This window comes from Dromiciops gliroides, chromosome 6, assembly GCF_019393635.1.
Source record: "Dromiciops gliroides isolate mDroGli1 chromosome 6, mDroGli1.pri, whole genome shotgun sequence".
NCBI lineage: Eukaryota > Metazoa > Chordata > Mammalia > Microbiotheria > Microbiotheriidae > Dromiciops > Dromiciops gliroides.
Window position 1 is genome coordinate 272,278,996 of NC_057866.1, and position 14,661 is coordinate 272,293,656.

General features: G+C 38.5%; 1 protein-coding gene across 2 annotated transcripts in view; it reads left to right on the forward strand.

Annotated features, from left to right (window-relative positions):
- Positions 1–14,661, forward strand: part of PRDM5 (PR/SET domain 5) — a 185,540-nt gene that overhangs the window by 87,964 nt on the left and 82,915 nt on the right. For both annotated transcript variants that reach the window (XM_043973326.1, XM_043973328.1), the window contains exons 8-9: positions 1,226–1,310; positions 4,182–4,339. In XM_043973326.1, coding sequence (XP_043829261.1) covers positions 1,226–1,310; positions 4,182–4,339 — 243 coding nt within the window. The remainder of the gene's footprint in view (positions 1–1,225; positions 1,311–4,181; positions 4,340–14,661) is intronic.

Below are 14,661 nucleotides of genomic sequence, written 5' to 3' on the forward strand. Positions count from 1 at the left end.
TAGTGAATTCATCCTATACCTATCATAAGGCAATAAAATATTATAATCCATGAAAGGCTTTTGAAAGTGGGTTTCAAACTTAAGTGGAAATTAATGTAATGTTAAAAAAAAAGTCATGTCAAGGAACAAATTAGAAAAAACAGTACATAATTGCATTTTTAAATGACAACAATAAGATCACATGCCCAGTCTTTTGAAATCCAGACCAAGCAGTCCCTAGAAACACACACACACACACACACACACACACACACACACACACACACTCTATGATTACATCACCGGATGCAATAATTGAAGAATTGAACAAATACAAAGCCACTTCATTTTAAAATCATTGAAAAGTTTAGGAAAAATGGACCATTTCTTTTTTTTTTTTTTTCGGGGCAATGGGGGTTAAGTGACTTGCCCAGGGTCACACAGCTAGTGTCAAGTGTCTGAGGCTGGATTTGAACTCAGGTACTCCTGAATCCAGGGCCAGTGCTTTATCCACTGCGCCACCTAGCTGCCCCCATTTCTTAATATAATAATCATCATCGATCTAAATCAGGAGCTTAAATTTCTGTAATAGAGAACTGCTAAAGGCCTTTCAAAGGGAAGGTGGGTAGCACCATGGTGGATAGAATGTCAGGATATCATTCAAGGGAGACCTGAGCTCAAATCTGGCATCAGGCACTTACTAGCTGTGTGATCCTTGGAAATTCACTTAATCCATTTTGCCTCATTTTCCATATCTGTCAAATGAGCTAGACAAGGAAATGGCAAAGCTTTCCAGTATCTTTGCCAAGGAAATCCCAAATGGGGTCATGAAGAGTTGGACACAACTGAAAAACTAATAAAGGCCTTTCATCCAATCAGATAAGGGGTAACACAATGATGTCCATTGTCATGACTAATTATTTGATATAGTTTTAGCTCTGACAGCTAAAGCAACTAGAGATGAAGAAGTAGAGATAAATCCCATTCAAAATAAGTACACAATGGATAAACTATCTGGGAGTCATGATACTAAGACATAAACAGAGATTATGTGAATGCAACTATAAAACAATCATCACACATAAAGGCAGATCTAAATAATTGGGAGATGGAGTTTTGAATATTATATAAAGAAGGCAAAACTTTATTGTGCTGTTGTCTCAGATAGGCTGACTTTGGTGTATCTCCATTAGGGGTTGTTCTTTCAGTCACATACTTAAATAACCATTAACACCTCATTTTGCAGGTCCATGAGATCTTTGAATGTCAGGAATGCAACAAGAAATTTATTACCCCCAATCAGCTAAAGCGCCACATGATTACCCATTCAGGTAAGTTACACCCTTTTCCTCTTTCTATCAATACTCTTATGGAAGTATTTATTATTTTCAGAAGTTTTGATGAACATTCCATTGCCTTAAATACTTTTTTTTAACCTGGTTTCCATATATTGCTGGTTTTGAAAATGTAGCAGCACCTACTTCTGGGCTCAATTCCACTATTGTTTGGCATGGGAGTTTCTACCTGCTCCGTTTATAACTCAGGCTGGTTTGTTCCTCCTGAGACAATCTCTTCTCCCTGGATAGCTTATTATAGTAGTGCTGACCCCAAGTCTATTTAGTCATGTTGTAGTAGCTCCCAACACCCCAATTCAAGTGATCTCCCAGCCTCAGTCTATGGAGAAGCAGGGATTATAATGGGGCACCACCACACCCATCTGTGTGTATGTGTGTGTGTGTGTCACACACCCACACCCACACACATACACTATTTTTTTTTTAAATGAAAACATTCTAATTAGGTCTGGCTTGGGAATGATTTTTAATTCAATTATATAAATTACTTTGCCTTTTTATATTTATGTCCTTTGAAAGTTTAGACATCAAAACTTTGATGTTAGTTTTCTTGGAGAATTTATTTTGGTGATAAAGGCTATAAACTGAAGTCATTGCTCCAAGGCAGTGACTATTTTGAAAACTAATAAAAATAATTGTTTTAATTGAATGTGAGTGTTTAAACTTGTATCTGCTTTTATATTTGCTATCTTAAAGCCATCCCTTTGAAGTGAAACTCTTTCGGTTTAATCTAATTAATCAGAATGTGGTTAAAGTGATGGTTTTGCACAAGACTGTGCCCATTTATGGTTGTGCATCAGCATATATCTTTCATATAATCATAGTAATACAGGTTTCAATTGCATTTTTAAGTTTAGAAAGTGCTTTACATAACTCACTTGAATCTTATAACACACCTGTGAGGTAATTGCTAGTATTGTCTCCATTTTACCGATCACTCAGCTGAGACTGAGAACAATTTATTGTCTAGTCCAGCATCACACCTAATAAGTGTATAAAGACAGATTCAAAACCATGTCTTTCTGATTCCAGTTCTAGTACCCCACCTACTACACCATGCTGCCCCTAATCATGTTAATGTGTCTCCCGCTTCACCAGGAGAAACCTAGTGATCCAACATGGGAGAGAATAGTTTTGCTGTATGTTGACCGAGCTCTGATATAATACCAATAAAAAATAATAATAATAGATAACATTTCCATAGTGCCTAATATGTGCCAAACACTTTACAATTATTATCTCACTTGATCCTTACAATAGCCCTATCCAAATTTTACAGAGGAGGAAACTGAGTCAAACAGAGGTTTAAGTGCCTTGGTCAGGGTCTCACAGCCAGTAAGTATTTGACTCAAGTCTTCCTGGCTCCAGGGCTGTTGCTCTATCTCCTGTATGACCTAGATTCCATTGAGTGTTGGTTCACTTCTTGGCACTACATTTGTCAAGGACATTGACAAACTAGGTATTGTCCAGAGAAGGGGCCAGGATGGAGACCTGCTATGAGACCTGGCCATATGAGGATGAGCTAGAGGCACTGATGAGGTCTAGAATGAAGAAAAGAAAAGTTATGGGGAATATGATAAATGGCAACAAGAATTTGAAGGGCTGCCATGGGGCAGAGGCAGTAGACTGTTTGGCCTCAGAAGGCAGATCTGGGAGCAGTGGGTGGAAGTTGTAGATGCACGTAAGCCATGCAGTGGGGAAAACAAAGCAAAGCAAAAGAAAACAACCCCCCCCCCAGCCCCAAGATTGAGAATCAGAAGCTGTCTGGGATTCCATTCTTTTTCCTACACTGATTAGCTCTGTGACCCAGCAAAAGTGACTTAACCTTTCTAGGCCTCAGCTTAATCATCTCTAAAACATGGATAATAAAACCAGTATTTACAAGGTTGTTGGGAAAAAACAAATGAGATAATGTGTGCAATGTGTTTTTTAAGCCTTAAAGCTCTATAGAAATGTCAGCTGTTATTTTCAAGGAATAAATTCCTAATAGTGCGAACTCTCCCAGTGTGGAATGGGACACCTTGGAAGGAAGTGGATTCTTACTCATGGGAGGGCTTTGAACAAAAGTGGACGACCACTTGTTGGTGAAACTCCATTAATATATAAAGCTTTTTGAAGAAAGGGCCAGTTTTTGTTGTTCTCTCTGTATCCTGACACATACTGTTGTTGTGGTTGTTCTGTCATTTCAGTTGTGTGCAACTGGTCATGACCCCATTTGAAGTTTTCTTGGCTAGAGTGGTTTGCTATTTCTCCAGCTCATTTTACAGATGAGGAAACTGAGGCAAACAACATGAAGTAACTTACTCAGAGTCACACAGTTAGTTGGTGTCTGAGGCCAGATTTAAGCTCGGGAAAGATGAGTCTTCCACATTCCAGGCCTCACACTCTATCTGCTATGGTGCCACCTAGCCACTCTGACACATAGTAGGAACTTGATAATGGCTCATTGAATAAATGGCCACTGGGTGGCATTGTGGTATAGTGGACAGATTGCTATTGGACTTGGAGTCAGGAAGACAGGAGTTCAAATCTTCACTCAAATACTAGCTATGTGACACTGGGCAAATTTCTCTGGGCCTCAGTTTCCTTATCTGTAAAGTGTGAGAATTGGAATCTGGTGTCAAAGGCCCTTCCAGTTCTAAATTCGTGGTCATAAGAATAATTAGTGAATGTTGGACTAGTTGCCTCTGAGGTCTCTGCCAACCCAGAGATTCTCTGGTTCTGTAATTAGGTAAACTTATTAAAAAGAAAAAAAAGAATGTAGCTGAGGGAAGGACACATCTTTGTCGTTTCATCCTGTACTCTTGTGTAAATTGGAGGTTAAATTTCTCCCCTGCTTTTCTGCAGAAAAACGCCCCTACAACTGTGAGGTTTGTAATAAGTCCTTCAAACGAATCGATCAGGTGGCTGCACACAAAATCATACACAGTGAAGATAAACCTTACAAATGCAAGCTTTGTGGCAAGGGATTTGCCCACAGAAATGTTTACAAGAACCACAAAAAGGTAAAGCCTCCACCATTGTTATTAGCCAGTCTATCTGTTTGAGATCAGCTTCATCTCCTTTCAAACACTTGTTAGTGTGCTTGTATGGATATTTGCATAGAAATGTGGGTTTCTGTTAACATGCCGTTAAGATCTATTGTGTAAAATGGGGATTGGCAGTAGTGGGGAAAACTTTCCTGATATTCTTTGTTCCAAATGCAGTCACTATCTATGTAATAATGTGCAAATACCTCCAGTCATTACACTGGGGTTACAAAAATGTGCAGACATCTGCAACTGTCCTGACATCTTGGTTCTTCTTTACCTGTGTTGTTAGACTACATGGGTCTCCCATGTTCTAATAGCTGATGATTTTTATAGTAGTCAGAGATATTTCCCTGAATTCTCACAACAGTGAGGGAGGATTCTCCCTTCACTGGACAAGCTGTGGCTACTTCTCCAAAGCTGGAAAGACTTCAAACACAATCCTAATGACAGACTATTGCGTATTATTCAATGATCAGCCTCATCATTCTTCGACAACAGATAAAGACAAATTCTTCTGTTATAAGAACCCTTAGAAAAGTCACTTCTGTTCTCTGAGCCATAATTTCTAAATTTGTAAAATGGGGTAGAGGGGATTGGAGAAGGTGAACTCTAAGGTTCCCTGGAGATCTGGGAGCCTGTAAAAAGTGTTTAAAAATCATTACATTTTGGGCATGGTTCTCCTCTGTAATAACAAGATGTTGAAAAGCCAACTTTGGGGAGGGGTGTGGTGGGTATAGAAATTAAACTGTTGAAATCTTTCTTAATCATGACATCAAACTTACAGTTTATCAACAGCATAAACCCTGTCTATTCATCACAGGCTAACAAGAGTCATCAATCTCTTTCATCTAATTGCTGGCCATTAGTTTAAACTGAGGGATCATAGTTTCAAAACTGGAATGGTATCCATGCTGCTTTGGCAGTTATGTGATTATAAAACTTATCTGGTTAGCTTCTTGCCTACCCTCTTGAACCTCCTCATTTTGGGGTGGGGTGGGGGAAGGGTTATGAAACTGATACAGTGACTTTTACAAGCTTTTCAGTTTGCTTTATATTATGTGATCTGAGAGTTTGATACAGGTTCCTTGCACCATCTTTCATCCTTTCAATCATAAATCATGGGAAAGTGATAATGATGACTCAGAGTTGGTAGAAACAATGATACCTGCTATTTCCAAAGCAGAAAGCCAATAGTTTTTCTGCAGTCAACAAATCTATGACTCATTGTACAATGATCCCTGCAGAGCAAACAGTCTCTTCTTCCATGATAGTCAGCTAGAAAGGAAATGCAATAATCTCACTGAGTGGACCACAGGTCAATCAATCCATTGATCAAACTATTCATCCATCCATTCATCCATTCATTAATCCATCCATCCATCTATCATATATCTGGTACATCTGGATGGTGCTATGGAGGTTGTATAGCTGTTGAGGATAAAATACTGGACTTAGAGCCAAGAAGAACAGAATTCAAATCATGGTTCAGATACTCAATAGCTGTATGACTTTGTTTTTTGTTTTTTGCGGGGCAATGGGGGTTAAGTGACTTGCCCAGGGTCACACAGCTAGTAAGTGTCAAGTGTCCGAGGCCGGATTTGAACTCAGGTACTCCTGAATCCAGGGGCGGTGCTTTATCCACTGTGCCACCTAGCTGCCCCCAGCTGTATGACTTTGGGCAAGTCACTTAATCTGTCTGCTTCAGTTTCCTCAACTGTTAGGTGGAGATAACAGCAACATCTATCATGTAGGGTTTTGATGAAGATAAAAGAAGACAACACATGTAAAGTGCTTTTCAAAACCCAAATCATTATATAAACACTGGCTCTTTTCATTCTCTTTGTTGTTGTTGTTATTGTTATTGTTGTTGCTGTTACTTTATTATTTACCTTTTCATGGTCATGTTGGAGCCATGATGTTTGATGGCTAAGATGATAACAGGCAGATTAGATAGAAGTCTGCAGTCAATAGAGGCCTGGGTTTAAATTCTGCATCTGACACTTGCTTCCTTGGTGACCCTAGACAAGTCATGTCATGACTTTAGGCCTCAGTTTCTCAACTGTACAATGGAGATAATCCTACTTCCTGTACATCATAGCGCTGCATTGAGGTTTCCCTAAAGTAATGCTTGTTAAGCTTTTCTAAGTTCTCAAGCACTATATCAATGTCAATTCTCATTAGTAATTCTCTAGTTTATCTCCATGGCTTTTCATCACTACTAATTATGGCATTGAGAGCCCAGTCTTACCTCTGACATTGAAGAGCCCAGGCAGAGCTTGTTCTTGGTTCCCATGCAATTAAGAGGTTTTGGAGGGGAGCAATTTGGAAGGAATGCTTCTTCTAAAATTCAAATTTATTCCTACTAAAGGAGAGTCAATTTCTCACTGCACCCAGTCAAGATTTCTTACTTAATATCACCCCAAATTAGTGTTATTTGATACCATTGTTGAAATAACAGTATAATTCAAAACCACTTCTATCCATATAATTTTCTTGCATTGGGACCCTTCTTCACACCCTTTCTTTTTCTTTAAATTATAAGCATATTCATATGTATATATAATTTATATATTTATATATACATATATATTCACACATATCTATTCATGTGTTTGTATAGTTTATGTTATATGTATGTGTTTATACATGTATATGCATACACACAAACTTTTTTTGAGAGACAGTAGCATACAAGAGTGTGCTGGAGTCAGCTCTTACTTGTGAGATTCAATTGTTAAATATGTTTCATTGTGAAAAATTACCACTTCAAAAATATAGAAATGTTACAAATCAGGTTTTGACTTATTGTTTTGTTTATTGTCTAGTCTTACATGATGGAGAAGATGCTAATAATGCAAAGTAAAGTTAAACATGGTTCATGTGTACAGAGAACTGGTTGTCAAACTAGGTACAGCACTGTTAAGATTTCACATATCTGGCATAGCTCATTCCCTAGTGTCTACTGGCCAGGGAGAGTGTTGGATTTGAAATGAGAGAGCCTGGGTTAAAATCCTGCCTTTGCTACTTCCTCCAAGTCACTTCATCTCTTTGGGATGTTCAGGTGTTCAGGGAGGACTAGCATCTCTGTTATGAGGGCTTGTCAAGACCTTTTCAGGTGTCCACCTGTCACCCAACTCTCACCAGTGGATCCAAGAAGCTGTAGCATGCACAACAGCCATATCTTCATAAATTGTCTTGGCAGACAGAATAAAGATGGTTGAGGGTAACAAAAAGGCCTCAAATTTGTCAGTAAATCAGGGGTATGTTGACCTGAAGCATGTGAAGACTTCCTGCATGGGATGGTGCAGATGAGAATAATTTGTTCCGAAGGCCAGTAAGGTGGCTGAAGCAGGTGGTGTGAAGTGCTTAGAGTTTGCGTAGACATTGAATACTACACCATCATCCACTGTATTCTGGGCTATCAACAATTGTCCTGACTTTTGTCTTGCCCCTACACTTTGATGATTCTAGAAAAGAGAGTGAGGCTGATGACGTTGTGCAACTCTGACTCACTTGAATCCAATCCATGTGCAAGTCAAGATACCAACTATGATGTCACTGGTCCTCTTCAAAACAAGGGCCGAACAACAACTATCCAGAAGTCATGCACTCAAACCCATCACAGTTTTCCAAGTATTTTTTTTTCAATAACTCACCTAGAGACTCTTCGTGACTAACAAAGTTTTTTAGATTTTTCAGCCAAAAAAATCTGATTTAGGAGGTCCTAAGACATGAAAAGCCATAACATCAGAGGTGCTAAAAACAAATATGCTATGATGGGAGCAAAAAAGTGGCAACAGGATGCCTGAAGGCAGTGGAGAAGATAGAAAAATAATTTAAGTATGAAAGGAATTTAACAAGTTCAGCAGTCAGGAACCCTTTGATGAATCTATAGATGGCCTTACCTGTAGCAGCAGGGCTGGCACATATTACTGCCTTCATTCCAATATGGACTTAGTCTTTGAAGCAATGGGTACAAGACTGTGTCCTTCATTCCTGTGCTTAGCACAATGCTTGGCACATACTAGCCATTTAATAAGTGCTGATTGAATTGAATAAACTTGGATCAAATTCAACACATTTTAGCACCTGTAGGAGCTTAATTTCCTGGCACAATTCTATAATACAGTTTGTTCATTTTGGGATGATATCAAATAGATAAAGTCCTATGTCACTGCCACTTGGACCTTGCTTAAAATGATCATGTGTGGTATAGAGGTGAACTCTGCAGAGATATGAGCTGTCTTCAATATAATAAGATCACAGGCTCATAAATCTTGTGCTAGGAAAAAAAAAAACTTGGGAGCTTCTATAGAAAATGTCTTATTTTATGGAGGAGTGAACTGAGGCCCATGGAGATGAAGTGAATTACCCAGGGTCACAAAGCAGCCGAGCCATGATTTGAACCCAGATTGACTCCAGAGATGGTGTGCCTTGCACACACTCATTACCTGTGTTCTCTGCTGTACCATGACTTGTTTTTATTCTTAGGCATCATTTTGAATTATGAATATTTTGGATATTTTTATTATAGCCACGGGGCTTCCATTTTTAGAAATCGCTAAAATAGAAGGAGAAGTAATTTTGGGCAGAAAGATAATAAGTTCTATTTGAGGTATTCGAGTTTATAATAATTGACTTAGGGGTTGGAAGACCTTGGTTCAAATGCCACTTTTGAGGAGTATTGCCTATATGACCTTGAGCAAGTCATTTAACCTCCATGGGCCTCAGTTTCCTCATATGTTAGGACTGAATGGAATCTGAATCCCCTTACAGCTGTAGAACTATGATCCTATGGAAATTAAGAGGAAAAATATGAAGAAGGAAGGAGTAGGAGTGATTAATAGTATTACATGCAGCAGACTGGTCAAGGATGAGAAAGACTAAGAAAAGGACATGCAATATGCTGATTGAAATATCAGTGGTGTCATAAATAATGGGAATCTTGGCTTGATTTTACTTTCTTTGCCTGGCATTGTTTTACATCTTCCCATATTCCTTAGTGTTCTTAAGAGATGCAATTTCTTAGAGTGTGAAGATGTGAAGAATTTCTCTAATATCAACTTCTCAAAATTTTGTTAGCCATTCCCCAGCCATTGGAATGTGGGTGATTGGTATTTTTATTATTAAAAATAAAATGTTATGATTAAAAAAGAATTATGCTTCTAGTATAGGAAAACTTGGACCACTTAGAGGTGGCTGTGTTATGAGTTATGCTATTATGACTTGGAGTTACTTATTAATATCATTAACTAATAATAATTGATTTGTGGATAATTATACATGTTTTGTTTTTTGAAGTAGATGTTCCTATTTGCTGTGATCATTTGAAATAGGGCATATAAAAGGTATCAGAAAATAGCAAATTAATGAAAACTGATCAATTAATTGTTTCAGTATTTCTCTTGTTGGATTGTGACAAAATGGGCAATAAACCCACGGGGCAAATGTGGAAAACATTTTATGGATAATGCTCTTAAATTAGCTTTTTTCAAATGTGAAAATCAGTACAATGTGGTACCATTACCTTTTATGCCATATAGTACAAATGTGTGTTTTATATTTAAAATCAGAAAGGGCTTCTCTAAACACTGGACTGTTTGGCATTAGCAACATCTGTATCATTGTGAGAAAGAGATTGCCCACATTTCTATGAAGATTTCAGTGAAAATATTTCTTCTGTAATGGTGGTGACATTTCAGATGTATTGTGGAGTTTAAGGGAAAAAAAACACTTTTATGGCTGAGCCAACATTAGTTAAATGTTTGGAACCTGATCATCTGTGAAAATGAGATCAACTTTCCAACTGCCTGGACAGCCACTTCCCATTTTAGGGTCAGGCATTGGTATCCAAATAATGACCTCAGTTCACGGGCTTCATATTTTCTCATTTATTTTGCTTGTCTACTTGTTTCTTTCTAAATCTGGGAATACCAACAGAAAGCATCTATTACCTATGTTAGCTGGGGAGACCAAGTCTCTTCTCAATGGTATGTCAACTTGTAGAAAGTATGCTTCTTGAAGCCAGGAACTATTCCATCTAATGTCTTTCTCATCAAATAGGCCATGTCCCACTATCTGGATGGATTTTTGCTCAGGCAAGGGGTATGCCATTAGCATATTAATTTCTTTTTAAGGGTTTTTTTCTTCCTTTACTGACCCTTTGACCCTGGAAATTTTGGTTTCTGTAACTTTCCTAAGTAAGAGATTTCTAGAAGTGAGGACCTTCACTGGCTGGGGAAAATGGGGACCATGAGGGTAGTGTTGATAAATTTGGCACTAGCCTCTTGACATGAAAGGGAACTTTTCCTTTGAAGTGGTAAAGTAAGGATTAGATTTCTCAGACCTGGGAAATTAAAAAAAAACAACAATGAGTTGTTTTGTTTTGTTTTGTTCTAAGCCCCATAAGATTGAGTATCTTGGGTTTATTTCAATTCAGAAGCATGTCTTAAGAACCTACCATGTGCCAGACATTGTTCTAGGTATTCATTAGGTGTGCAAAGAAAAAAAAAATGAAACACTTTGCCTTCAAGAAGTTTACTTGCCATTGAGGGACACCACATAAGATAAGTATCATGGAAGAGAAGGATAGAAGGGGAAGTAAGACACAAAAGGTAAACAGGGTAAATATTAAGTAGTGTCCACAGTTGTCAAGGGGTACTAACAATTGGATGGATCAAGAAAGAGCTCTCTGTCTTTTCAGAGGTGTCAGAGGCATAACTGAAGTTAGATAGTTTAAGGGCAGAGGCAGTTATGGTCTCTTGGGAAGAGATAGTCATGGCACAGTGAAAGGAAACCTGATTTTGGAGTGAGACCTGCCTTTGAGTACCTGGCTCTATCACCTTCTAGCTGTGTGATCCTGTGTTAATCTCTCCAAGCCTCAGTTTTTCACTTGCAAAATGGATAGGGATAGGGGCTTGACCTGTAATTCCAACTCTTTAGGGAACTCCTGTTGAGGAACTCCTTCTACCAAGGTAGGTCAGCATCTTCTCTGAAATTTAAAATGTTATAAAGCTATTTAAAATACTGAGAGCTTACTCAGGATCACACAACCAAGATGGATTGGACATAGAATTGGAATGTTTTCTTAGCTCTGCGAGCACCTTTCTACCTACTACTACTCCACTGTGGATATCCTAACATCGGTGGGAATAATAATACTAATGATCATAATAAACAAAATAACTTATCTCACCAGGTTGTGGTAAGATTCAAATAAGAGAATGGTCTTAAGTAATTTAAAATTATAAAGTACTATGAAAGCATACATTATATTTTTCTTCTCCTAGTGTGCATGTGCCATCAGGTCCAGGGGTATGCTGGTAAATGTTTAAAAACCAACTATCTGGGGAAAAAAAAGTCCTACATCTATATATAACATTATCACATATAAGTACTGTCCAGGTAGTATAGGAAAGAAGCAACTTAGGCTAGGGATTGAGGTCTTGGTTTGGTAGGCTTATCCTATCAGAAGGATAACAAGTTGGACACATAATGCCATCTTTTAATCATGCATTAGAGGCAGCTAGGTGTCACAATGGACAAAGCACTGGTCCTGGATTCAGGAGGACCTGAGTTCAAATTCGCCTCAGACACTTAACACTTACTAGCTCTGTGACCCTGGGCAAGTCATTTAACCCTCATTGCCCTACAAAAAAATCATGCATTAGGAGGCATAAGTTCATAGCTGATTTCATTCTAAGTTTCATAAGAATAACCCTCAGTGTCCAGCATCTTATTAGGCAGCTTCGATCAGAGTGCAGCCACATGCTGTTCCAACAAAAAATGGTGGCAGAGCTATGGTGGACTTTTGTTACAATTTATGGGATCCACTCATCCCTGCTGAGAATATGGGTGCCCACTCCTACTGTGTTAAGAGTCTCAGAGTAGTTTGATACTTCACCCTCTAGAGAAACTGATTTCTCCATTCTGTCCCCAAATTCCATTTTCTCTGGTGGAGAAGCTGCTGCTTTTAAGGAACTCATTTTAAAGCTGGCAGTAAAAATTTCATCCACTGACCTTGAAAGCAAGAAGACAGGTCTTTTATGTAACTTCAGTTTTATGTCTTGCCTCTAGGGGAGAGTCAGATGCTTAGGACATTTTGTCTTATGCTTGGGAAGAACCAAACTTCTTTAGGGGAAAAAAAAAAAGAGTGGTTCTGGCAGAGACCTCCCCACTGGTTGTTTCCCCTAGCTTTGCTAGGTTTTTTGATTTTTCCAGGAATATTCATACTGCTCTTCATGTCCTGAACATGACCTACTGAATAAGTAGAATTTCCAGTAAAATACAGGGTTATGTGGCAAAGCTCGTATTACTGATGGACACATTTACTACTCAGCTTGAAATGGCCCTGATGAAAGTTTTACTCCTGCCATAAGGTTAATATTTGATGACTGTGGTGAAGAATTTACCAATTCAGCAATTCCCACAGAGAAATAATATCCAAAGTCCCACTGAAGCAAGTTTGAAGCCTTTTTTCTAAGTTATTATAAAGAGGACTTCAAGTTTTCTTATAGATCATTTTGGCATCTGCTATGGCTGTAACCAGTTGGGATTCAGAGTCTCTCATGGCAGGCAAAGGGATTCATTTATCCATTCTGTCCCACAACCCCACCCCCCTTTTCTTTTTGGGAAATTTATTTTTAGATTTTATTTTGACATCAACTTAATTGCCAAAGATATCCTCCCCCACCCTTGTAATAAAGAATAAGAGAGAAAAACTGAGACACACTGTGACAGAGTGCAAAGTATTTTTATCAAAGTCATTCACACATCAATTGAGTCTAACAGAATATGCATGTCCCACTCCCTTAGTATCCCATTTCTTTGAAGAAGGTTCATTTTCTGGATGCTTCTTCTTCCTGGCCAAGTTTGGTCATTATAATGAAATACCCTGCAGGGTTTTTGTTTGCTTGAGTTTTGTGATCATTGGTGGGTTGGTGTTCTTTTCATTTACATTTCAATTAGCCCTTTAAAAGATCTATTATGTGTCACTCATACCGAGATGCTGGACAAAACCAAAATTATCCTTGCCTTCAAGGTGCTTCCAAACTTGGGAAGAAACAACTTGTGCACACATAAATCACTACAAAATCCAAACAAAGGAAGCACTGTGGTATAGAAAAGAGCATTGAACTGGGAGTCAGGGAACCTGGGATTGAATCTTGACTTTTCCATTTACTAGCCCTATGACTACATCACAAGTCATTTACCATCTCTGGGATGGAGTGTTCTCTTCTTAAAAATGAAAGGGTTGGACTGGATGCCATCTGAGTTTTCTTGAATTTGTAGATCTGGGGGGGGGAAAGCATTTTTAAAATGACTTATTTGGGGGGGTAAGTTAGGAGTTTAGTAAATAGGTAGAATCTACTAAGATTAGGAACAACATTGTAGAAGGTGGCATAATCTGTTTTAGATGGATGCATCCTAACATGTTCTCCTTCAACATTTTGATGTCACCAATAATTTCTGTAGAGACTGGAATAGGCTAAGTCTTGCAGGGAAAAGATCATACAATTTGGAATATCAACAAGGAATTTGGAATTCTCTTCCTAGAAAAAGACTCAACATTCTATAGGAAGAAGCATGAAAGCTCTAACAATCATGATAATTATAGCTAGCTTTCATACAGAATTTAAGGGTTGTATAATGCTTTATATATATAATCTAATAATCTTCATAACAACTATATAAGGTAGGTGCTATCATTATTTCCTTTTTACAGATGAGGAAATTGAGGCAAACAGATTTAATAGCTAGCCCTTCATCACAAAGCCAGTAAGTAACTTAGGGAGAATTTCAATTCAGAGCTTCCTCACTTCAAGCCCAGTACTGTAGTGACTGTGCCACTAGCCACATAGGAGAAGTGCCTCACTTCTCCCTTTCACTGCCATACATTTCAGGCCAGTCCTGCAGGGCACTCTTCCAAAGGTGAGAAGGATCATTCCATGTCTTTGTACCTTTGTCCAGAGATTATGCACAGTTTATCTTGTATAGATCTTATTTGTCCATTGCATGTCACCTCCCCCATTAGACCATGAGCTCTTTGAAGGCAGAGGCTGTTTTTGCCATTCTTGTATCCCCAGAGCTTATCACAATGCCTGGTACATAGAAGGCACTTAAATGCATATTGATTTGATCAGTCAGTCCAACCAGTACAGAATGGGTGATCTTTTTTTTTTTTTTTTTTTTTGGTGAGGCAATTGGGGTTAAGTGACTTGCCCAGGGTCACACAGCTAGTAAGTGTTAAGTGTCTGAGGCCGGATTTGAACTCAGGCACTCCTGAATCCAGGGCC